Below are 27,471 nucleotides of genomic sequence, written 5' to 3'. Positions count from 1 at the left end.
GGTTTTGCCACCAGGGCTGGTAAAAATTAACTCTTATTTCTATGCCCTCCCCACCTTTCTTCTGTTTCTGCTTTTCTGCCTTCTGCTCTGATGACTGGGCATTGCCATCAGCCACGTGGAGCTCACAGTTCTCCCAGGCAGGGCTATTTAGGGAATACTGCACCTTCTCTCTTCCCCCTCCTCCTACAGGGGAGCTCCGGCAGCTGCAAGAGGCAGCTTCTTTGTTTCTCCCAGTCTGCCACCTGTCACCCAGGATTCTGACCTGTGGTAGCTCTTAATGCACAGATCCTATGCTCAGATGTGCTTTTTTGCAGTGTGGGGTTTTTTTGTTGAGTTTTAGATGTTTAACTTATTGTTGTTTCAAAGGAAGAGATCAGAGATGTCTCTTACTTTGCCATGTTTCTGACCTCACTCTATTACAGCCAGTTTTGATATTGTATAAACATTATTACTTTTAAAGATATGAATGATTCTGGTTTTGACTTTCAGCTAAAGTGAATACCATTTAAGTAATTTGATCTGTATTCACAACTCAGATTGTTCTCAACATATATTTTTTCTTAAATGCTAGGTTAGATTTAAATTTTCTAGATAATCTACTTAAATTTGTCTATGAATATAAATATCTACTACAGTTGTGTTTGCCCACTACACTCCAGATTTTATTCACCTAACCTCCCTGTCCCTAGGCACAAACTTATTCTAGTGTCAGGGCCTTTGTATCTGTTATTCCCTCTGGCTAGAAATATTCTTCTCCCATTCAAAGTGGCTGTCTACCTCTCATAATTTAGATCTTAGCTTAATGTTACTGTATAAAATGATCTCTCCAATTTTCCCAGGTAAAAGAACATGACATAGTTCTTGGCCTATAGTGGACACTCCATAAATAGTAGCCATTATTATTTTTGATGTTAAACAAGATATGCCAGTGAAATGCTTTCTATTAGCCTCAGCACAGTGAAAACTACTTTATACATTTCTAGTTCTTCCAACTACAAGATAAATATTTTCTTTTATTTTACAAATGGATTATTCAGGGATTAAAAAGTTCACCCAGAGCCATTCAGCTGGTAAGAGGCAGAATCTGGGATTTTTAATTTTTTTTTTGCATTGTGTATGTTTTGATTAAAATAAATGAAATGCATAAATGAGGTAGTTTTAGTGAACTGATACCTAAAAAATTAAGCCAACTGGGCTAATATAATTTTCTGATTGATTAGGTAGACAGTAGCCTCACATTTCTCTAACTTTTCTATTTGTGGCGGTACTTAAGCCCTAAACTCAACTGAAAATTTAAATTATGCTTTATTTTTTCATATTCTCTAGTCAATAGTAACTTAAAATTCCTTGAATACTTCTAGTTATTCTTTACCATCAAATCAGTTCTTGCGCCTTGTTAGCAACTAGGTTGTTTCACATAGGTGAAAAAGAAATCAGTGAATATCTATCTAAAAGACACTGAACAATGTTTTATATTCTTGTATGTCATCCCCAGAAGAGGACAGCACCCTACATGTCAGTGGTTGGGTGCACATTAGAAGCTGAACACTGGGAACCTGTCATTCTGATACAAATCTTTATAAGAAAGAAACTTCAAGGCAGCTCCAGGAAAAAAAAATGAGGCTGATTTTCTGGGCTTAGCTACAAAAGAAGCTATAGAATATAACCTGAGACTAAGAAAAAACCTTGGAGTTATAGTTAAATAGGTGAAAAGTGCCTTAGAAATCCAGTCCACTTTCTTCATTTTATAAATGAGAGAGAGGAGACATAGAATTTTTATAAAGGCCCATTAACATGAGAAATTTGAAGTGGACAGCATAATGCATTTTACTTTACCTTACACAGCCATACATAAAAATCAATTAACTAATGTTGATTTGACTGTTCAGAAATCCTCTTGAGCTAAATGGTGGAAAAGCTACTCTCTAGGAGGGAATTAATACAAAAAATAACAAAGTGCATTCTCTTAATATTAAAGGGCTTAGCCTGAACAAGCTTTCTAATTAAGTCAGGATAATTTAAAGTGGACTAAAAATCATCCCAGGTGGGGATATAAAAATTTCATAATTTTGTCCTAGATGCTATCTCTGTGACCTTAGAGGTTTCAGAAGAGCACTAATTTATCCAAACTTCCTATGAGATTTAGATATTTATATAGACAGCAGACTGTACAGAAAATGCAAAAAGTCACAAACTTAAGGAATAATAAAGATTTTAACTTTTTATATTTACCTATCTTTTTCTTATTTTGTCTGCATTAAGAAATATTGAGTTTTCATGTCCAAGTTAATGTGAAATGACAGATTATTCAGTTCAGAACACTGAGAAAAGCTACAGGGTAAATGATTCAGTGCAAACTCAACTATGTTTTTTTACTTAAAAATTTCTCAGTTTGAGGCTATATCCAATTTCACAGCATCTTTCAGTTTTAGAAACATCTCAGTGGAAAACTTTAGAATCCAGTGCACAGCCGTTTTAAAAGCATTTATCTAGCTTTATTGTATTTGCTTAATTCAAATGCTTCCAGGTGAAAATGAAGAAACATATTTGGTTGAAACAGATTTTTACCCAACTATTCAAGAGCCTATAAGGAAGAAATAACTTTAATAAAATAGAAAATGTTATAAATACAACTTTATATCTAGCTAATAAGTAGTATTTTTCAAAGTAGGTTTCAAAGGAAGACTATTCATTAAGTTTTTAGTAGCTTTGTATTGTTAATAAGGAAAAACCGATCCATGCTAATAGACACACTATAGCACTGTGAAATGTACTGAAAATAATGAAAAATATTTTAACAGTGAAAATAAAGATAGGAATTTTAGTCAAGTCAAATGAAGTTAAGTCAAAATGCCTTACTAACCCCTCTACGATTTTACTTTTTGCTTTTCTATGGTGGTTAAATAGCCAAAGCTCTTATCATGGACCCTCATGGAAAAAAAAAATATATATATAGTGTGATAAATTACACTAAAGTATAGTGATTAATCAGATACTCTGATAAGGAATTTGAGCACCATTTAACTAAAATTTGTTGACTACTTATTGTGTTATAATGCTTATTTATTCCTCAAGTAACTTTCAGTCTAGGGAAAACATAAGATAATATGCTGAGACTTGGGATAATTAGGAATGCACTAAAAGTATGAAAAGTACAAAAGGACAGAGGAATAACAATGTATATAGGTAGGAGGATAGTAACTGAGGATCGGGGAACACACCCAGATGTAATTTGAGCAACAACAACAAAAAAATGTTAGAGATTACTTATTAGTAATCCAGACAGATGTGAGACTGGGTAGCAGGAAAAGTCTCATGTAGATGGAGGGAAACTATTTGCAAAGACCCAAGGCATATAATCGTAAAATAATGACAAGTAGTTCATTATGAATGGAAGGTAGGATGGATGTAAATGTGAGATAGCAGCTAGGAGTCTAAGAAGAAATTGGAAAACCAGAGGGAGATTAAAATTATGAAGGATATTATATGTTTTGCTAAGAAGCTTGGATTTTATCCTGAATGTAGTGAGGAGACATGGATTGGGCTTAGGTCAGTTGGTAACATCACATGACACAAGGCGAAGGCAGCAGGACCAATATGTTGAAATTAGGAGTGGCTTGCTATTGAAGGCAGAGATAGAAGAATTGCAATAATCTAAATGCATCCTGATGAAAGGCTCAAATAAGCTTGTGGTAGTGAGAGAAACTGGTGACTATATGTTAAGCTTGAAACCCAAAACTAAGAAGAAAGACACATTAAGTACCTGATATTCTGAAGAGACTTTTAAAAATTTAGGAATCAGAGAGCTCCTCCAGAGACTCAGGTGTCTGAACTAGTTTTGCTTGTTGAGATATCTTAACAGCAGAACATTACTTACCCCATCCACACCACTCTCCACTCTTCACCTCTGTGTATATAAGAGAATATTGGAGGAAGAAAGACATTCTTTTCAGGCTTTGCTTTGATAGGGACTGCTAGGCTTTTTTTTACCCTTCCCGTCTCCAAAATCAAGTGAAGATAAGGCTATAAAGACTCAAAGAAATTATAAAACTGGTTATTTTAATTCTTGATTGAACATTTGCTTAGGCAATGGATTTATTTATTGGTCCCTGGCCCTGTTTGAAGAGGGAGAGAACATATCTGGAAAGCGATAACAGCAGAAAAGGAAGTGACAGGAAAAAAACCTACATTCCCACCATTTGAAAGGCGATCCCATGGATTGATAGACTTTGGAGAAGGTAGGTAAGCATAAGCTTTCTCGGATCCATGAGTAAAATACCAGAGGTGGGAGCTGACAGAGTTAGAAAAGGCAGTGCCTGAAACTACATGAGAGAACTCTGCAGTTAGGAGGCCCCAAAGGCTCACTGATATGCTCACAGAAACCAGTCTTCAACAGTGGTGTGGTGGATAGCAGTTTTACGTGGAGTGACAGCTATATCCTACTAAGGACCACAACAGAAACTGAATAAGAGACACTGGTTCCTTTCTAGCTCTCTTCTGCTGACTCTGACACACAGAAGAGATAAAGAACTGAGAAGAAGGAGGAGAAAAGTTGTGAAGAGAGACCATTCTCCATTCTCCTTGCAGCTGCAGGGTCCTAGGTTTGAGCCATTTGTCAGTGCTGAGCTAGGGGTGAGGAGAAGAGTGAGAATCAAAGATAAATTTTACCTTGTAATGACTGAAAGTTATCTAAACGCTGTGAGACCTTCTTAGATGTCTGAAGGAAATGGAAAATGGATTTGAGAGAACATGGTTAAAGGCAGTGATTAGAAAAAGTAAAAACACTTCATGTTTTTTACCCACTGCATTTAGACCCTCCAATAAGCCAAAAACAAGGGAATGAAATATTCAAAATGTGTAATAGATCCAACTTGATCAATTTGTTATGAGGGGAAAAGAAAAGTAAATGGTGACTTCTGAGTTAATAATTTGAATTGCGTCTTGAGCTTTAATAAGGAAATACTCTAAGCTTTCTTTCTCTGGGCACAGTACCTCATGTATAAAAAAAGGTTTTTATGATGGTTCTTAATCTTGTTTTCATCACAGACTTACTTGAGAATCTGAGGAAAGTTACATACTATCTCCGCAAAAATAGGTACATGCACACTCAGAATTTTCCATACAAATTCATGTAAAATAGGTAACATTAAAGTGAGAAAATGATTTAAAGAGAAAGGTAGAGTATAGTTCTGTATATGTTAAATTTGTTACATTTGTGCAAATTCTGGTAGAAATATCCTTCAGAACAAGGACAATACAAGTATGTGTTTGGGGTTTTTGTTTTGTTTGTTTTCTTTAATAGCAAGCATCTTCTGATATCCAGCTCTGACAAAACGACAACCTCCTTCTCACTCTTCTTTCAGAGCCTGGAGGTTCTGAAACTTTTCATTGGTTTAGCACAAAATGTTCTTCAATTTCTTCAGGTTACTTGCAGTGATGCTCAGAGCCAGGGATGAGGTCCATTAATTAAAGTAACTTCTGCACTTAAGCTTTTCCTCGCTTTCTAAAGACTGTCATACATGTCTTTCTGGGTCACTTCACTTCTTCCTTGGAGCTAAATTGCATCTAAAGGGAAGAGCATGGTGACAGCAAATCCCTCCTTAGGTTTTTTAAAAAACCCTTAGGTTTTTAAAAATCTTACTGATCAAGTTAAGGGGTATGAATTTCTCTTATTTCCATCATCTATAGGAAACATGTGTCTTCTCTTGTTACCCTTGAGTTTCCACTTCTGTCAGCTTCTGTTGTAGGTCAGAGTTGCCACCAAGCATGTGGACTTATGCAAAACTTTCTTTTGCTGTTTACTTTGAGTTTAATGTACTAGTAGCTGAAAGTGTGTTATAAATTTTAGTCCAAGAGGTTTACTCCAAAATCTTAGTTATTTCAGTCCTCTGTGATTATTATTATTATACTTCTTTGATAAAGGAAGTATAATAATATATCCTGGGGTCTTTGTAAGAATTAAGATAAAGTATTAAAGGAGCTTTGTATAAGCCCTAGCAAATAGTAGAGGCATAACAAATATTATCAAAACAAACTGCATGCTATTTTATTTTTTAAAAAGTGGTTTGAAGTGCTCCAGACCTCATTTTCTTCATCTATAAAATAAATCAGTTAAACTATATTCAGTTTTGTTCAGTCCCCACTTATTGAGTACCGCTTTTGTGTAATTAGTTTATGAAGACAATAAATAAAACAGGTTACATTAGTCAGGAGGTTAATAACAAACAACAAATCAAAAGGGTGGCTGAAATCAGGGCTCTGCCACTTGCTGAATAGCTTTGAATGAAATCATAAATGATGGTGAAACACAGTTTTCTCATCAGTAAATGAGACCAATACTCAACGTTCATAGTGTTTTGAAACATTATGTGAAATAAAGTATTGAACATTGCTGTGATACTTGACACATAAAAAATGATCAGCATTTTAAGATCTTCATAGATCCTAGACTATCTTATTTTTCAAAGATCTCATCAAAAATAATGAAATGTACCTACATCCTATATAAAATGATTTTTTTTGCTGTGTCTTTTGAAATAATTTTTATAATTTTATCATTGGAATTGTTATAATAGTAATTTTTTATTATATTGTTATAACAGTAACTTTTAATAAATGAACTATCAGAAAAAGAAGTTAAGAAAACAATCTCACTCACAATTCCATCAAAAAGAATAAAATATCTAGGAATAAATTTAACCAAGTAGGTGAAAGACCTGTTACACTTAGGAAACTATAAGATACTGAAGAAAGATATTGAAGAAGATACAAACAAATGGAAGAACATACTATGCTCATGGATAGAAACAGTTAACATTATTAAAATGTCCATACTACCCAAAGCAATCTATAGATTCAGTGCAATCTCTATCAAATTACCAATGACATTTTTTACATAACTGGAAAAAATAATCCTAAAATTTTTATGTGAACATAAAAGACCCCAAAAGCCAAAGCAATTTTGAGAAAGAACAAAGTTGGAAGTATCATGCTACTGGATATCAAACTATACTATAAGACTATAGTAATCAAAACAGCATGGTACTGGCAGACAACAGACATAAAGATCACTGGAACATAATAGCCCAGGAATAAACCCATGCCTATATGGTCAATTAATCTATGACAAAGGAGGTAAGAATATATAATATAGTAAAGACAGTCTCTTCAATAAATGGTGTTGGAAAACTGGAAAGATACATGCAAAAAATGAAACAATCACTTTCTTGCACCATTTACAAAACTAAAGTCAAAATGGATTAAAGATTACATGTTAAGACCTGAAATCATAAAATTCCTAAAAGAAAACAGGCAGTAAACTTTTTGACATCACTCTAAGCAATATTTTTTGGATGTGTCACCTCAGGCAAGGGAAACAAAAGAAAAAATAAATAGGACTTCATCAAACTAAAACATTTTTGCATAGTGAAGGAAACCATTAACAAAACAAAGGACAGCCCACTGAATAAGTGAAGGTATTTGCTAATGGTACATCCAATAATGAGTTAATATCCAAAATGTATAAGGAACTCATACAACTTAACAACAAAGAAACAATTTAATTTTTTAAAAAATGGGCAGAGATATATGCTCGACATCATTAATCATCAGAGAAATGGTTAAAACCACAATGAGATATCAACTCACACCTGTCAGAATGGCTATCACCAACAGATCAACAAATGTTGGCAAAAATGTGGAGAAAAGGGAACCCCTCTTCACTTTTGGTGGGAATATAAATTGGTACAGCCAACTTATATTCCCACCAAAACAGTACAGAGGTTCTTCAAAAAGTTTAAAATAATACGGTATGACCCAGCAATTCAACTTCTGCATATTTATCCGAAGGAAAATGAAAAACTGATTCAGAAAGATATATGCATTCCTGTGCTTATAGCAGCATTATTTACAATAGCTAAGGTATGGAAGCAACCTAAATGTCCATTGATAAATGATTGGATAAAGGAGTGGTACAATATGTAATGAAATATTAGCCATAAAAAGTAATGAAATCTTGGCATTCGTGACAACATGGATGGGCCTAGAGTGTATTATGCTACGTGATATAAGTCAGACAGAGAAAGAAAATATGATTTCACTTATATGTGGAATTTAAAAAACAATATAAACAAACAAAACAAATTCATAGATAGAGAAAATATACTGATAGTCTCCAGACAGGAAGAGCATTGGGGAGTGGGGAAAATATATAAAAGTGCTTAAGAAGTATAAACTACCAGTTATAAAAATAGTCACAGAGATATAAAGTACAGTATAGGGAATATAGTCAATAATATTGTAATAACTATGGTGTCAGATGAGCACTAGACTTATTGGGATGATCACTTTATAAGGTATATAAATGTCTAATTGCTATGTTATACACCTGAAACTATCATAATATATTGTATGTTGACTGTAATTGAAAAATAATTAAAAAAAACTATATATGGAATTTTCCTATGCGTCAGAAATTATATTTTGGAATATTTATCCCAGAGAAATTAAAACTTACATTCATGTAAAATCCTGTACACAAATGCTTATAGCAACTTTATTTGTAATATCAAATTTTAGAATCTACCCAGCTGTCCTTCAACAGGTGAATGGCTGAACAAACTGGTATATCTATAACATGGAATACTATTCAGCAATAAAAAGGAATAAACTACTGACGTACAAGACTTGCATGAATCTCCAGGGAATTAATATAAGTGAATTAAAAGGCCAATCTCAAAAAGTCTCATTTTGTAAGACTTCACTTATATAACATATTGAAATGAAAAAAAATTAGAAATGAAGGGCAAATTACTGCTTGGCAGGAATTAGAAACCAGTGTAGGGTGATGACATTAGTGTGGAATGAAGGCGAGTATGCCCATAAAAGGGAAAATGAGAAATCTTTGTGGTGTTAGAACTGTTCTGTATCTTGAATGTGGTGATGTATGCATAAATGCTAAATGAAAATATTGTATAGAACACAAAACACACACAAATAAGTAAGTTAAAACTGGCAAAAGCTAACCAATGGAGTACATTAATATCAATATTTAATTGTGGTATTATGCTATAATTTTATAAAATGTTACCATTGAGGGGTACTAGAAAAAAGCATGCAGGGGATCTTTTAGTATTATTTCTTAAAACTGCATGTAACTCTATAATTATCTCAAAATTTTCCAATGAAATATTTTACTATAGCATCAAAAAACATATAGATAAATCTGATAAAAGATGTCTAAAACCTACAAAATATTATATAGATAAAATAAAGACCTAAATAAATGGAGATATATGATGTACACATATTGTAAGACATTATTGTTTTAACTCTACACATATCTACCTACAGATTCATTGAAATCCCAATCAAAATTCCAGCAAGCTTTTTAGAAATTGACAAGCTACTTTTAAAATTCATATGGAAATACGAAGAATGTAGAATAGACAAAACAGCTCTGAAAAAGAGTAAAATAGGACATCTTAAATTACCTGACTTCAAGACAGATCATAATGATACAGTAATCAAAACAGTGTGGTTTTGGCATGAAGATAGATTAATAGATAAATGGAACAGAAGAGAGAGTTGAGAAATTGACTTACACATTTATGGCCAATTGATTTTTGACAATGATGAAAAAGCCATTGAGAAAAGGTAGTCTTTTTAAAATAATAGCTTGGAACAATTGGGTAACCATATCCAAAATAAATAAATAAGGTAGATTCATACCTCAGAGCATAAACAAAAAATAACTCAAAATGAATCATTGACATAAACATAAAACTTAAAACTATAAAATTTCTAAAAGAAAATGGAGAATCTTTGTGACCTTAGGTTATGTAAAGATTTCTTAGTACAACAACAAAAACAAAACATAAAATAAAATTGATGAAGTGCACAATAACTTCATCAAGGAAGATACATAGATGGGAAATAAACACATGAAAAGATGCTTAACATCGTTAGTTAATAGGGAAATGCAATTTAAAACCGCCATGAGATTCTAGTACCTACGTATTGTAATAGCTAAAACTAAAAAGACTGACCATATCAAGTGTTGTAAGAACTCTCATATAATTCTGCTAGGAATGTAAAGTAGTGCAACCACCTGGAAACAATACAGTAGCTTCTTAAAAAGTTAAACATTAAATATAAATCAGATGATAAAATCATTATAGTCCTAAGAATTTATCAAAAAGAAATAAAAGCAAATAACCATAAAAGAACTTGTCACAAATGTTTATAGCAGCTTTATTTGTAATATCCCCAAGCTCAAATAACCCAAATATTCACCCAAAGGTGAATGGATAAACTAGTTGTGGTATATTCACACAATAAAATACCAATTCAGCAATAAAAAGAAATGTATTATTAATAAATAATGCATGGATGAATCACAACTTAATTATGCTGAATGAAGCTAAACAAAAAGGAATATATATATTCATATATACATATATATGTATATATAATGTATACATACATATATATAATGTATATATAATATATACATGTAATATTATAATTCCATTTATTTAAAATTCTTTAAAAGTGTAAACTTACCATCGTGACAGAAAGCAGATCAGTAGTTGCCTAGTGATAAGGGCAGGGTGAGAATGGGTTAGGATAAGAGAATACAAAGGAACACAGACACTTTGGGTGTGATGTATATGTTGACTGTCTTGATTGTGGTAATGGTTTCATGACTATATCCACATGTGAAAACTTTACAAAGTATATGCTTTAAATGTGAGTTTATGATATGCCTATCATACATCAGTAAAGCTGTGAAAAAAAAAAATAGAATCCATTACCCTTAGAATAACAACAAGACGTTTTCCATAGTATACTAGGTCCTGCATGATCTTGCACCATGTCTACATCTTGTCTCATGTTGTGCCAGTCTCTGCCCTGCCTTTATATGCTGCCATCATAATTGGCCGTTTGGATTTTCAAGGTTTTGTTGTCCACCTCATTTCATGGCCTTTGTAAATTTTATTCCCTCTGCTTTCCTACATTTTGCCTAGTTCACTCTCCCTCAATCCTCAGTTCTCAGCTCAAATATTATTCCCCCATTAGACTTGTAGAACACCCTAAATAGTTGAGGTTTTTATATTCAAAGCTTTCCCTAGCATACTCTACTTTTTCCTTTTTAAAATTTGCCACAGATTTTATATATATTTTCGAGTAAATTTTCAATTAATATCTGTTACATACTACTAAAGTATAATAATTTATATATATTATCTAGTTAATACTTAAAAAATCTAGTTAGATATGGTAGTTTTACTTATAAGGAAAGAGGTTAAGTAACTTTGCTTAAGATCGTATACATATTAAGCAATGACAATGATTTGAACCTAGCCCTTTCTGTCTTTAAAGCAGGTAGTCTTAATGATTAATGATTCTGTGATATGATACCCACTATACTATAATAATACCAGAAAGTCTGAAAGTCGGAGCATGATCTCTAAATAATGAGGCAGGAGGTAAATAGGTGCTCCCCCACCCAGACAAGTAATATACTTGGAAAGTTCTAAACTATGTTGTGTGGTGTCTGACATGTAAGCCAAACCTGGAAAACATGGAAATGGAAGGTCCAGAAAATGATCCTGAAATTCAGAAATAAGAACAGGCATCAAGAAGTCAGCTCCTTGTAAGATAGGGCTAAACACAGTGCCATCCTAGGAGTCTATGGTACTGAGCAATTTAGCAAGGCAGAGATCCACTGATTAAGTACAAGGTTAGACTCAGGATATCTCCAGGTCTAGAAAGAAACTCAATGGAGAAATTAAGAGACTGGAAAAATATACTAAGCATGACTTGATACTGAATGCTAGAATGCTTGTTTGCATTTCTAAGATATTTCCCTACCCCAACAGACCTTTACCTCACCACTCCCTTATCACCCTATTCAGAGTTCCAGGATGTCTCAGCAGAATTAATACCCAAATCTGAAAATTACAAATGTAGCAATTACATGATAATAATAGAAAAGGGAAAGAAGATAGGTGGAGGTGGAAAATTGTATATAAATATTTATTCGATATTAAATTATCTAGTGGTTATGTATGCAATAGCCAGACATTATAATGTGCATCACATTCATTGTCTATTTTTTCTTATCTAAGTTAAAAATATCAGCTTATCTGATAAAGATGTGGCATATAAATCAGCAGACAGGCTTTTGATTAAATGACACTGCCACTTGACAGATAAAAAACATCATGGTATTTAAAATTCCTCATCCCCTGGAGTATCAGTGGCCTAAAATACAGGAGTGTTCATAAACTATCTGTAAAAGGAGAATATAATATATTGCCTGCTGTCAGTGAGAAAGGACTTATCTTAAATCAAGAGCTGCAATACTGCCAGTATCTAAGATACATTTATTTCTTTAAAGGAGGTGAACTTTTAAGCCAAATTTCCCACCTACTGGATTAGAATTTATAACAGTCAGTAAAATCCAGATATTTTCAAGATATTTTATTTACAGTTTGTACAAATTATAGTCTTTTAGCTAAATCTCAGTAAAGTTTGTTATTCTCACAAGATACTCATTTGTTTAAAAAAATGTGTAATGTTTGCTTTTAAATATGTCTTTTTTGTAGTATTGTGTTTCGGGGATTGAAATGGAATAAATTAATTATATTCCATTTTTATAGAAACTGAGCACTATTTAAATAAATAAATGTAATTTTTCATTGGTTCTCTTGAATGAATTATATATCTTTTGAGGTCACTGTCTTTTTTCCCATATATCTAAAGTTAGCATCCCTTCTAGACAAACTACAAAATCAAATTCTCTATTTCTAGTTTGCCTTGCTTCTAAATTTGTCTCCATTCTTATATGTTGTAAATCAAGTTTGATCTATTTTGGAAACAATGTTGTAATGTGATATTTTTAAATTGGTACCTTTATTGGTGACAATATATAAGTAAATTCATAAGCAATATTTGGCAGGCTAGAATCTAATCCAATTGTTATAAAGTTCAATAATCTCAATAACTCTCAGTTCTGGGTGATCAGCAAGATTGAATACACAATATTCATATTCAGCCATTCTTGTATTGTAAAGAGTTTAATATTATCACATTGCTTTAATAAATCATTGTTTTCAGGACTAGGAGGATCCAATTTTAGGATTTTAAGTTCATTGGGATCACTGGTTCTTACCAAAAGCAGTACAGTCTGTTACTTCCTCTTTCCCGAAGAAGTCGGTTCAGACTCCAATTGCATATCAAATAAAACTACAACAGCCACTTGACTAGATTGATATACCAGTGAAATATTGAGTTATATATTTTAGGAGGTTAGAAAAGAGAAAAGGACAAAAGTACTAATTTAGTTTAAATCTATATGCTTCTGGAATGATAACTACACAGGAGAATATGATCGTCTTAAATATCAAACTTATTTTCACTAAACTTCTAAAATTGTTTAATAATACTGTAATTTTTTACTTTCATATAAGACTCAACGTCTGCTTTTAACAAAGGTCTCCAAATGAGCTGAAATGCAAACTCAGATATCATGTTTCTATGTTTAAAAAGTGCAGTGCGAGCAGCCCAGGTATCAGGTATCAGCTTTCAATTTCATACCCTTGCTGCACAAGTGGCATTGTAGAGAAACTACCATAAATCATCTCTTGGCTGTATATTACAGTTAATTTTGTGTTCTGTACTTGTCCTCCTTTATGTTTTTATGCTTTCTTTTTATATTTGATTTTTGAGGTCAGTCTTGGTTTTACTCTTTGGAGGCGAATACCTAAGCTTAATATTAAAATATTGCTGGGTGATATTATAGTATAAATTTTAATAACCAAATTCAAGGTCACCTTTTTTCCAAAAGTTTTAGAGTTAACTTTCAAAAGAAAAACATGTAACTCCCTAACCCTTTTAAATATGAGAAGATATTAAGTGAGTTTTTTATATAATTTCTTGAGGGATAAAACATTTGTACTATCATTGCATGTTTCACAACAGTCCTTTATTTTATTATTACCTTGAAAGTAGTTTCAGACTTTATCAGATTTTCTTACCACTTAGCTGATATGCAGTAAAACAAGAAAAAAAACCTTTTTAAATAATTTTCAGAATAGCTATTCTTCCAGACGGGAGTCTGCGGATCCTAAATGCTTCTAAATCAGATGAGGGAAAGTACGTTTGCCAAGGGGAAAATATCTTTGGTTCTGCTGAAATCATAGCTTCAGTATCTGTAAAAGGTAAGAAAATGTGTCTAATATTTCATAAGCATAGTTTCATGGCCTTATCAGAAAGTGGATAAATGTAATATGCATGTATATGTGTTTGCACATATGTGTGTGCATGCTTCTGTTGATGAAATACATTGTAAAAATAGAACTAACACAACCAAATTGTCCCTTTCCATTATTTAGGGCACCATAAAGAAAGAAATACCTTGTTGGTAGAAATTTAAATATTTTTCTTTGAACAAAATATGTGAGAGGATAAAGAAAACTTTCTGGAGTTTTAGTCAATATCTCAAAATTTAAAAGTATGCCAACAGTATAAAAGTATTTTTTCTCTACTAAAGTTAATTTTAGTGTTTATCAGCAATATTCCTTTATTACCACTTTAATGTGGAATTTGGAGCAGAAAGGAACAGCAGCAGCAGGACATGAATGTGAGGTGTTGGAGTGTGCATCCAGTAAACTAATGCTAGAGCTGCTCTTTGATGTTTGCAGTAATGGAATTTTTTATGTCATCTTTTAATATTATAGATACTGACGCTTCAATGTTTCTGTTAGTTTTGTTTCTAAAGTGAATTAGATTTCAAGCCTAGAACCTTCTTTTGAGACTGACTATTATGTCAGTGTTTAGTACTAAGAAAATCTCACATCTTAGGTAGTCTCTTCAATTGGCAAAGGAATATTTTTCATAACTGACTATATCCTTATTTTTTTTTCTATTCATGCATATATTATATAATGAATCATACTTTGGCCGTATAAAATATAAAAATTGTTAATTTTCTTTCTATAGAAATAGAAAAGTAATTAAAATAGACAGCACTCTGATATTTTAGAGAAGAGGAAAACATCAATGGAAGGAACGTAATTTTAAAAATGTCTTCATTTATAGTATGCATTACAGGACTCTAGCTCAATCTTCTACTTCCAGTCTGTGTTTTATACCTTCTGTGTGCTAAACAATCTTTTTCATAATGAGGCGCTGCTGGATCCAGAGTCATTTTTTTATATAATAACACAATGTTTTCTGTTAATCACAAGATAAATGGAATATTTACTTACTTGAAATATTCTAATTCTTACAAAGTTTAAACTACAGTATTTATTATATGATTATCTGTGTTCTCAAATGAACACAGAACTAAGACTCCCACACAGAATACCTGATTTCTAAAATATTAACATTTACAGTGTATTTTTTTTTTCCTGGTATTGCATTGTCCTCTTAATGACTACTTAGAAGGATGTGGTTAAGAATGATACTTCATCAGATTACACTATTGCCAACAGCAGAGCTAGAATAGAAAAATTGGGCTAATTTTTAATTATTTGTATCAGTCTTCTTGAGATATCTACAATCAGAAATCTACTTAAAAAGAAAGACAAAATCAAAATCCTGTCTCCCTCATTTTCTTACTTTATTCAAAATAGCACATCATATTTCAGTTATTTGATCATGATCTGAAATAACAGATACTGTACAAATAATCGTACAGCTTATATTAGCCTTTAATAGTTCATAGCTGCTCTAAACCTTGTATATGTGTATTTATTTAATTAAATCACTAAATAATTAAACATTTTTTTCTCAGAAACATTTTCATTCAATATTTTGTCTTTCTTTTCAGATCTCAATTAAAACATTTACAACCTATCAAAAGTGATATTTTATAATCAGCCAGAGGTCCCTTTTTTACTTCTTATCCATTGTTAAGAGAGATTGTAGAGTGAAAGCAAATACAAGATTTTATAGTAATAGTATATTTTTACCTCTGTTAACATAGCTATTTGAAGAGAAGTGCTTCCTACAACCTTTAAAGAAGAGAAACTCACGTGAATTTTTTCTCCTTAGATATGGAGCATTTTTTATTGTAAAAATCCTTTTATTTACATTTGATGATTCATGAAGGTGGACAGGAAGGCTGTGGCTTTTTTTGTCTAATTTTTCTCCTTCCAGAATGTCAAATGCTGTGTCTAGTTACATAGTCTCTCATCTTTATTTCTTTCCTTTTTTTTTTTTTTTTTTTGGTCCAAGTTGATTTCTTAATAGGAACAGGAACTTTTAAATCATCATTTCCCTACAGAAGCATAGTAAAGTGCCCTAGCATGCCAAATGTAATATTTCAATTAATATGTTTACTTAAGGATGTGTATCTGAAGCAACTGTATCGCATAGATTCCTTGCTGTTTTTTCTCTTTATTTAAAATATAGAATGCAGAGAAATAATACGTGTTCATTATGTTAATTAATGCATTTTTATTTCTATAGAACCTACAAGAATAGAACTTACTCCTAAAAGAACAGAGTTAACTGTGGGAGAAAGCATTGTTCTTAATTGCAAAGCAATTCACGATTCCAGTTTGGATGTCACTTTCTACTGGACACTAAAAGGACAGCCTATTGATTTCGAGAAAGAAGGTGGACATTTTGAAAGCATCAGGGCCGTAAGTTAATACACTTTTATTTTTTGAGTAATAATAACTTTAGAAATATATACTCAAATGTAAAAACTTCTTATCTATGAAATGTTAAGGAAAAATAGGAAAACAAATCAATTTGATTTAAATGGTTACTTTCTTTCATTATTTTGTTATGTCGGACTGAAAGAAATAATTATTTTAAAACTCCCAGTAAAAAATTAGGAATACTTTATTATGCAAATCTGGCTACTTTGGCACTTCTATTTACTCAAATAATATTGTTAATATTTACACATTACTTCTCAAAGTTATGTTGCTACATAAAGTGGCTAAGTGATAAAGTATTATTAACAATAATTATGATACAATAAATAAATAAAATAACCTGGCTCACCTACTCCTCAAGAAATAATAATTATTGGAGATTTTTAAATTTCTGCAACCTGTAGTTAAAAGTGCGCATTAGCCTTAGATAAACATCCACAGACATACTTATCTCTTGCCCGCCTAATCTTTTCTTTGTAATATCTTCTTTTATTTTACATAGCTATGCAGCAATCAATTAAATGGAATGAGAAATCTTTTGAACCAAATTTTATAGAATCATCAAGTATCTAACTCATTAAAGAAGTGAAAAAACACCTCCTTCCCCTGTACGGTTTTATTTAAGACAGAAGAGAGAGAGAGAAAGCCGGATGGAATTAGGGTGACAGAGATATTTTACCTGCTATATCCCTTCTCTGTTAGCTAAAGAGATGGATCCGAATACAGTTGATGCCCACAAATTCAATTTAAAATGCTGCCACATGCTTACCAATATCATTTTATTTTTCTCTAAACACTTTGGAAAACACTGGAAAACCACAGCTATGATGAGCCTAAACATATTAAACAGAATTGAATTTTGATTTTTATGATAAGGGTAATGTGATACAGTGAAAAAAGTCCTAGACCCAAAGTAGAGAATTTTGTGGATCAATTTCCAGTTTAATCCCTAATCAACCGTGTATCAAAAACCCAGTTTCTTGCCTTGCCTGGGCATTAATCTCATAGAGAAGTAAAGTGAACAAGTTGGACCAGATAATTTCTAAGATCCCTTCTCACACTAGAATTTGATAAATTTATATTAGAAGAGTAAATATGAGCTCTCTTTGTTACATTTGTCAATGTAACCAAAATTAAATATTTTCTTTAAATTATTCCTTTCATCCTAATTTACTTTCCATTTTATGGGAGAGATATATAAATAAGAAATAATTACCAACTACATTTTTCACATCATATTAAATAAGTTTATTTTAATTATTAATGGTTACATACAAAATATTTAGGTCCTGTTAAACTAATTTTCCTCTAACTCGTGACTTTTCAATTTCCTTTACCTTGGATTAATAATTCCTTCAAAATTGTGAATGTATTTTATGGCATTAATGTCAAAAAACAGAACCAGAAAAATATTACACTGAAAACAAAATAATTTATCATCAAAAATATATCTTCTCAGAATTATCTGTAAACATTCAGATAGTGCGATCATACATATAAATATATATATAAAATGAATATTGTTTTTTATTTATATAAGCATACCCCCTCTTTATTTTAAAATACCAATATAGAAAGTAATGGTTCTGGTCAAATTATATGAATTCTTGTTTTTTGTCTCTTAGACAGTACCACTTTAATTTGATATCATTCCTTTGTATTAGTAAATATCTTTAATTTCTTTCATAAGGTCGGCAGTTAGCAGTACTTGCTATATTCTTTACATACTTGTTGTTCTTGCCCTGGAGTAGTACAAAATTGACTTCTTACTCCCTATTAACCCATGTTGTTACAAGCCATGTCAAAAGTAGGCTCTGGATTATAGACAGTGATAATAAACTATAGAAAAGGAGAGTAAAACAAATTATCATATTAATAAGTGAGAAAATATTTAGGTTTAAGGTAATGTAAGAGTTACCGTTTTTAGTATATTCGGAATACTTAATAGAAGTATATATGTACTTTAAAAATTGGAAGCTTTAAAAATGCAAGGCGTAAAATAAATGATCTATCCCTTTTCTCCCAATTTCCTCAAACATTGATTGAGTCCTGAATAGCTTCAGGGGCATAGATTAGAGGGAATTCCATTTTATGACATTGAAAAGGCAGAAAGAAAACAATAAAAGAATTCTATCCTCTTCCTGCCCTTCTCCTTGTGAATTAATATGTCTGAGAAATATTATGTTTTAGGAAAAGGAATGAAAGGGTTATATAGAAGGGAGATTTGGGAAAGCCTCGGGACTTGTGGATACCTGTTGTTTAGAAGCCAGTTGAAGACTGGCAGGGCTCAGAAGAGAGCCAAAGTGGGGTAGTCTGTGGCCTGCTCTGAGTTTCGAAGGAGAGCCATTGAAGAGATCGTAGAGGCCTAGACTGGTCCAGCAGGTTAGGAAAGCCAAACAGAATTCAGAGACTTAAGAAGGAATAGCGTACCTTTGATTGGAGTGCTCTCTAAATTAACTGCCTTGGGGCTAACCCACCAGTGGATGATTGCATGGGGATGCATCAGAGCAGAAAGAGAGGTATATGTGCACATTAACACGACAGCAAATCAAATGAACCAACCAAATTTCAGACCAAAAAATAAATAAATGAAGATACCAATGGTGTTGAAATTAGCATATACATATGTATACACACACACACACACACATATATATGTATGTGTGTATGTATGTGCATGTATATATATATATATATGTATATATATATATATACCAAAATATAGTTTAATGAAGTTTTCTACTTTTAAACTAGTTGTACTGGTGTCTTTTGTACATAGCCTCTGATTTGTAGATAAAGCTCTGGGCAAATTTTTATGTGTAGCTTTTATAACATTTATATACAATGTACATTGTTATGTGTTAAATAAAATAGTGCTTTTGGACTGCATTTTAAGTGAGTGAATAGATAAACATAATCGCATCATGTTAAAAATAAGTATTGCTTCAAAATTTAAATTGAAACATCTATAATAAAAATGCTTCTATTTTTCTTGCCCTCTTTATTTAGGCCATGTTTTACAAACCCAACAATATGACTGATTTGAAATGAGTCCATTAATAAAGCCGCTATGTAAAAGGGTCTTTGCAATATAAAATCTATAAACGTTTGATCCAGTTCACCAAAATCACCTTTTGGCAGTGATATGAATTAACTGAAGGTGGCAAATTAATGGGGCTAGTCTTAAGATTTTTATTTCAATTCGGTCTATAAGCTAAGTGCTGTGGAGGATCCAAAGTAAAAGGCATGGATGACCCTTCACTGCTAAGAAACCACAATTCAAGGGGAGAGACAGCAGGGTATGCTGTAATCTGCTGTAACAGTGCCGTCACCAGGAACTCTGTGCATACAGCTGGCAGGAGAGTTGCTATTTGAACTGGACTTGGGTAGGCAGGATTTTACCAGGTGCCTAGGAGAAGAAATTACATTTCAAACAGAGTGAGCAAGTGAAGCAAAGATAGAAGAGCAGCATGTTTCACAAACAGTGAGGGACCACTGACCCTGACAGCACAGTGAGGGCGCAGAGTGGACAATAAGTCTATATTTGTCGAATAAATTTAAAGGGAAGTAGCAGAGGCCTCATTAAAAAAGCAAAAGACACTGATTTCCAAGCTGTAGAATTGGGGTTGTATTTTGAATTCAGTAGGGAGTGATGTGATTAAATTTGGTTTTTGGAAGATAAGTCCGACAGCTGTGTGGAGCAGGGATTGAACATTCACTCTAGACTGACTGAGCAGAGATTACAATGAGGAGGTAAGCTTTGGCCCTAAGTAATCATCCTGTTATCAAATAAAGCATTTAAATCATGTTTTGACACAATTGTTTATGTCAGTCAGAGGTCTTTGAGAACCTTTTAATACTCTCAGGATGTCTGAATAGCACCATGACCAAAGCCACAGACTTAATGGAGGACTGTGGTGATACATTGTTTTCCAGAGACTTGAAATTCCTAATTATTTATTTGAGATGAAAGCTAGTTTTAATCCTTATAATGCATGAAGAACAGTTGTGCTAAATATTAAGGTAGCCTGCAATTTACTCTCTTTTTTAGGCAGAGAAAAAAAATCAAAAAGTTGTCATCAAGATGGTCAGCTTAAGAACTGCCTTTTCCATTGCGAACTCTCCAAACATGCTGAATTACAACTAAATGGGCAACCAAATCAAAATGCATTATTTGGATGGTCCTTCATATTTATCCAATTATCTGGCTATAACAGTGTGCTTAGGAAGGCAAGGTGGGGATATTTGACCCCATTTTTTAATAAAGAACTTGAAGCATCAGACTTTTTCAGGCCACATAAATACTAAAATGGGGTAACAATATTAGATACAGTGTGATTTTTAAACTGCATTATGTTAATTATCCTTTATAAAGATTTTTTTCTCCATATGCATTGTCCATGTGTTCAGCCCTTGTTTATAAGCTACAGGAAATAAAAATAAAAGGAAGATTTGGTTCTAATTTTTAATAAATTTAAAGATGACATAGAATATTAAGTATTTCAAGAAAAATATTACCATAAAAACAATTACTAAATTTTATTGCAGCTAAATATTGTTGAAGGCCAGAAAAGAAATTAATGTGTATTATTATCATCATGGAGGAAAGCAGGGAAAGGACTTAATTGAGCACATAGTGTATACAAACTACTCGGCTAAAAATCGTTGTGTACTAGCTCATCAATTTCTCATAACTATCACAGGGAGTACTATAATTTGGGGAAAATGTGCAACTTTACCTAGACCTCAGAGAGTAGGTGGCATTAGGATAGGAAAAGAATAAAAAGAAAGACAACCTAAAATTTGTAAAGACATTGTATCTGAGGGTTGTGAGGGATCTTGGAGATTATTGAGTTTGTCTGAAATTGATATATGGATTCTCCATCAGTATCATGAGTGTCTGCTGCAACACTTGTAGTGATGAGAAACTCACTCCTCTGAAGCAGTACGTTCCATTGCCAACAAGATCTGAATGTCAGGAAGTTGGAAAGTAGAAGTAATTGTGATACTCTGTATACCAAGCATGGGAACCATACAGGAACAGATCTGATTCATATCCCTGGTTTTTGAGCAGTGTTAGGTAGATAAAAAGGGCCAGAATATAGACTCTTTAATACTTTGAGGATTTTACATTAGCTGAACAGTTCTAACCTGTGTCAGTCTTCCTAATATAGTTACTTCTACCACTAGTTTACTGTCTTGGGAGTTAGCATCTATTTCCTAAAGAGTAAAAGTCTTAGAACAGATGACTAAGTGTTCAACTAGCACCATTCTCTTTCCTGGTGGATAAATGTTAATGTTTTTAAAATGAATAAAATCACTGGATACACTGCCAGGGTTTACTAAGGCACAAAGTTTTGAGGACTTTGTGAGCTTTTGTTCCATCCTCTTCATCATATTAGCAGATACGAGTCTTGAAAGTATTTCATAACTAATCAGGACGCATACAAAAGGGCAGATATATCTAACAGAGGCACACATTCTCTTAGGCTCATTTTACTCATTAATATTTTCACACTGTCAAGTAATATGGCCTCCTAGACTCTGAGCCTTACCCTCTCCCTGACTGGCAAAGCTCTTGTTCTTTATCACCACTTGACTTCATGCCTCCTGGATCTCTGTCTTGCTCTGAATCCTGGCAACCGGGCAATCCACCAACTTCCTCTTCTCTGCTGTAATTTTTTGACTGTCACATGCTTGCTTTATAACAGTTCTCTCCAGTCTTCAACCTAATTTAACAAAAGAAGTCATTTTGTCTTTTTAATGGTATTCAATAATGGAGTAAACACCAACCAAAGCTTGGGGACTAAAAAGGAAAGAGGTTACCCTCAAGGACTTAGAATTTTCAGACCATTCCAGGAAGTGTACCACATTCATTTTCCCTGCTTGTCTGTGATTCTGCAACATTTTATATATTAATGAAATAAGCTAAACTGTGGGATCCCTAAAAGCATTTTATGTTTGATCGCTTTGCACTGCAGACATCCATAAAATATCCACTCAGTCAATATTTATTAAGTACAAAAAATAAAAACTTGACATAAAGCGTTTTCTCAGTTTAGCCAACTATTGCATTATTTTAGAGGTTTAATATAAATGCCGCATAAAATTATGTTAAAACCTATTATAAAATAGTTTATTTCCTTGCTTTTTAACTTTTTACATAAAATTGGATGTTCACTTTAGTATGGTTTGGAACTGAATGAAAGGCGACTGCCTTAGATGACATCTGAGACAGTCTGTTATTGGAAGATCCCTTTTTAATTTCCGGGGATGTTATCTGAGTAGTCTGTGGACCATCATACCTTCAGGATCACAGTTGGATAATAGCCCCATGTTGATTATCCACCTTCGTTTTTACTCTAATTGTCCCTCTTCACTTTTTGTAGTTTGTCAGATGTAGTAATAATCAAGTGATACCTCCAGAGTTATCACATATGAAAAGATAGACTTAACCATCCAAGTCACACAGGCCTCCCTTTGTTCATAGAATCTACCAAAAGAAACCTTCTAGATATGGTATTATGGTAGGGATACATAGCATTATGGGTGATATGAAAGTTACTATTTTCTCTGAAATGTTTTGTAGTACAAAACTGCATGTTTGGTTGGTTGATTTGTTGATTGATCATTTGACTGATTGATTTAGAGAGAAAATAAAGCTTCTTGATAATGATAATTTTAGTGTAAGCTATGCTGAGAAAAATCAGATCAGTAGCCTATGTTCTGTGATCTCTGTGGGGATAAAGAATATATCAAAGAATGATGCTTCCCAGAGATTCTCATCAGAGCCAACTGGATATTTCAGATTATTAGCTTGGGAAAAGTTGAGAATAAGAAATAGGAAACACTCCTTACCTCTTAGTAGAATTTGTTTTCTTAGAGTGTAAACTCCAGAAATTAAGAAGTGCATAAGGTCTAGGACTCCATATATTTTTCCTTTTGGAAGTTTTATTTTTCTCAAAAATTGTTTTTCCTTTAATTCATATATGTATGTATATTTATATATTCGTGTGTGTGTGTGTGTGTGTGTGTGTATATATATATACATATATATATATATATATATATATATATATATATATATATATATATTCAGACTGGATTTCTGTAATACTACATTCTCTTTGTGTTGTTTTTAACCTAACCAAAGGATGAATTTAATCTGTAATGAAATTCCTGTGTCTTTGGAAATATGACCATTGGTAGGCCCCAGTACATTTTTGCAACCATTGTTATTATTTTCAACCTTGACTATGAAGTCTGTTTGATTTGTTTCAATTATTTTTATTAAACTAAATTCTAACCTGAGTTATTTTCAATAGTAAATTACTTACTTAGACCTATTAGTCTTTCTAAGATGTATAACAAACTTCTAATAAGTATTTTTATGTAAAATAATACTCCAAATATCATGAGTTTCAGTTCAGAATTTCTATTGTATTTTTTCATTATTACTCTAAATTTCTATTAATTATTCTGCCACTGTACACTGAAGAATAATCAGTGGAACTTGACTCTAGAACTGCTTCCTCTTCCCCATCTGACAAAGACTTATTTTAACAAGAAAGCAAAAGTTTTTATAAATTATATATGTTCTAAACAGTTTAGAATGAATAAATAAATAAATCCATAATATTAAGCCCACTCTTTAAATTATAAAAGTGTAACTTTCTACATGTATCAAATGTTCAAATTGTTACTGAAATGAGTATATAAATTATTTTCAGAGCTGAATACTTATAATTTTGTCTCAATATTCCAGTTTTGCCTACAATCAATGTTTGCTGTTTTTTCTTAAGAGGCTTCGATTCAAATCTTGATAATTTGTTATAAAACCTCTGTCTTCCTTTTGTTTTCCTGCATGCCTCTCCCTTTCATTATTTTAATTGATTTGTAGGCCTGTTCAAATGAATTGAATTAGGAAAGATAACAAATTGTGTCAGTTTTAACTGGGGACATCATACACCATTGTAGTAGATACCACAGTGTATTGCCCAGATTCCCCTTTCAAGAATAAGGCACTCCTGTCTCAAACCACTGAGAGTATTGGTAGCTGACGGCTCTCAGCTGAGTCCATCTCTGGGAATTGCCATCAGCCAGAGAGAGTTGTCTGGCCCAAATTATACCTTCCCCCCAGCCTGTGCCTAAGGGTAGGGATAATGAATGCATGGAGATGGTTATAAAGGCTGAGTCTCTTGCCTCAAAGTGAGACATTTCTAGGGGGCCATCTTAGCTCTAGAGTTTCTTATGGGATAAGCTGAGGCCTTTGTTATGATTGCATCAGAGTTAAACATATCCTATTCTCAATTCCACTTTCTTCATTCTCCCCACAACTGTTGATCTCAATAGCATTTCTCAGTGGAGTCTCCATCTCAATGGAGTTTCCATCTCAAACTGTTTCTCTGAAACCCTGACCTAAGACCGTCCTAATGTCAAATGCCATCACTGAGAAAGCACTGGAAACAGGTATAAGTAATGTTAAAAAATAATAATTGTTCTCATCCATTGAATGCCTCCTAGATATATAGCAATGTGCTAAACTTTTCAAATGTTATTTTATTTATTTCCCACAAATACCTTATGATATAGGAATTAATTTAGGGTTTTGTTTAGGGGTTTTGCTTTTGACAGAAGAAAGAGAAATTCAGAAAGATAAACAACATTCCCAAATGTAAATAATTGTTGTATAGAAGAGTTATTATTCAAATTAGTTCTGAATCCTAATACAACACTGTCTCTCAATTTCTTTTATTAAACATAGAGCATATTTAGAAATATTGAGAGAGGTAATATTTAAAATTTCCCACTTGTTTCATTTAATGTTAATTACATCATCTTGTGAATAATGTAAATATTCTTTACCCATTATAGAATTTGTGGGTGAATTATTCTCATTGCTGGTAAGATTTTCATATGTTCATCAAAATCATTCACACCTATGAAGTTTATACTATAATTAATTGGTTACATTTATATTATACAAGTTCTTTTTTTCTAATATTTATAAATTTTATATGATGAGCAGTCTCCTTCCCCTTTGCCCCTGTTATATATATATTTTAAAGGCAGCCCTACAAACCTGACTCTTCAACATCTACTTAATCACTTCAGAATAAATTTGAAAGTTTTATTATCTGATTAAGACCTAGACTAAAATATATAAATAGAATTTACATCATGAAGAGAACTTTTGCCCTTTCTCTCTCATATGTATTGTTTCTTTTAACTAGAACAACAACATGTGAGTCAGGCAAATTATCTACAAATGAAAAAAAGGGCCATGGGAAGGAAGAGGGGTAAGGGCCTCACTGAGGTTTGGAGCAACACAGGCACATTTATGACACAGGCCCCATTACCATTTAGGCTTCTTGGAGGTTAAACTTCATTGCTGTGAATAATATTCCAATTCTAGTTTGATGTTTCAAAGCAAAAATAGAAAGAATTAAAACTACCTGTAATTCTTCTCTGTGGCATTTTGAAAATCGAAGACATAAAGAAATTGTGTTTCTTCTCTGTTGTCTCACATCTTTAGATAGACAGCCTATTTTTATTTTTACCTTACCTTTACTTGATCACTATTAAAACACTAAAATCATGTTTTCTGTAACATCAAATCACCAAATTGTTTTTAAAGATCCTCCCACAAAAGTTACTAAGCATGAGTTGAAAAACCTTTTTTTCAATTTTTATTTTTCAATTAGTGTTGACATTCAATATTATTTCATACTAGTTTCAGTTGTACAGTACAGTGGTTAGACATTTATATAACTAACAAGAAGAGCATGTTAAAGCGTCCTACTACGCTTGCCACTTCCGATGTTCTACGGGTGTTTTCCCATTAACTAAAGCTCACTCTCTCAGGCTGCTATTATGGTCATTTTATAGTATGTTAATCCCTTTTTTATCAACTTCCCTTTTAAATTTTTTTTAAGATGTTCTCAACATAGATATGAGGTGCAATGTTACATTACTTTTATTGCTGAAAGTGAGGTAAAACATATAGAATACAAGTCTCAACTGTTCTTTCGAAGAAAATATTCAGTTTCCACTTCTGAGACGTTTAAAATCATATCTGTTTTTATTCAGTATGTCGTTTGCAGCATCGTTGGTTTCATCTGAGTTTTTGGCCCCCAAAATCCAGTATTCGAAAGTCAGATAGCTGGTCGTGCTTCAGATTTTGTCCTTTTCCTCGCCTGCAGTGCTCTCAGCGCTTCCATTATGCCTTCCCCATACCTCCCCCAGAGCAAGTATCAAATTCTATTATAAATGTTTCTTGATTCTTCCTCATCTTCTCATTTCCAGAAGTTAAGAACATGTTTATTTTCTGAACTCAACACAATATCTGATACACATTAACAACTAAATAAATATTTGTAGAGTTGCTAAAGGAATAGGTGAAGGTAAGAGCATATGAAATAAAAACTAGCCATTTAGAATAAACCACTGAGAAACAGATGTTTACTATCATATATAAATAGCTTTTTCTTATTTGTTGTTGACCAAGGAAAGTTTCTCATTTCTATTATAATAATGGAGAATGTCAGTGACCAATAGCTTTATTCATTTTGCTTCACGTAAAATTTAAATATTTTCGGTATTGTGCTAAAAATAATTGCTTTCTCTAATTGCTAGTCATAGGAGTTTTTCATAAAATAAAAATAGACGGCGGTTTCTAATTATGTTGAAGTAATGCTGGTATATTTTATTGGTTTCCTGTTATTTTAAAAAGAATGCCCTACACATATATCTGTGTGTCCAGGGGATAAATTTAACCTACAGAATGATGAAA

General features: G+C 32.5%; 1 protein-coding gene across 4 annotated transcripts in view; it reads left to right on the top strand.

Annotated features, from left to right (window-relative positions):
- The window catches only part of CNTN5 (contactin 5), a 1,096,099-nt gene that overhangs the window by 949,686 nt on the left and 118,942 nt on the right, over positions 1 to 27,471 (top strand). For all 4 annotated transcript variants that reach the window (XM_016134020.2, XM_016134019.2, XM_016134021.2 and 1 more), the window contains 2 exons: positions 14,098 to 14,225; positions 16,483 to 16,658. In XM_016134020.2, the coding sequence (XP_015989506.2) occupies positions 14,098 to 14,225; positions 16,483 to 16,658 (304 nt within the window). The remainder of the gene's footprint in view (positions 1 to 14,097; positions 14,226 to 16,482; positions 16,659 to 27,471) is intronic.

Source organism: Rousettus aegyptiacus, unplaced genomic scaffold, assembly GCF_014176215.1.
Source record: "Rousettus aegyptiacus isolate mRouAeg1 unplaced genomic scaffold, mRouAeg1.p scaffold_m13_p_5, whole genome shotgun sequence".
Lineage (NCBI taxonomy): Eukaryota > Metazoa > Chordata > Mammalia > Chiroptera > Pteropodidae > Rousettus > Rousettus aegyptiacus.
The sequence above is the reverse complement of the archived record's forward strand: the minus strand, read 5'-3'. Positions and strand labels throughout refer to the sequence as shown.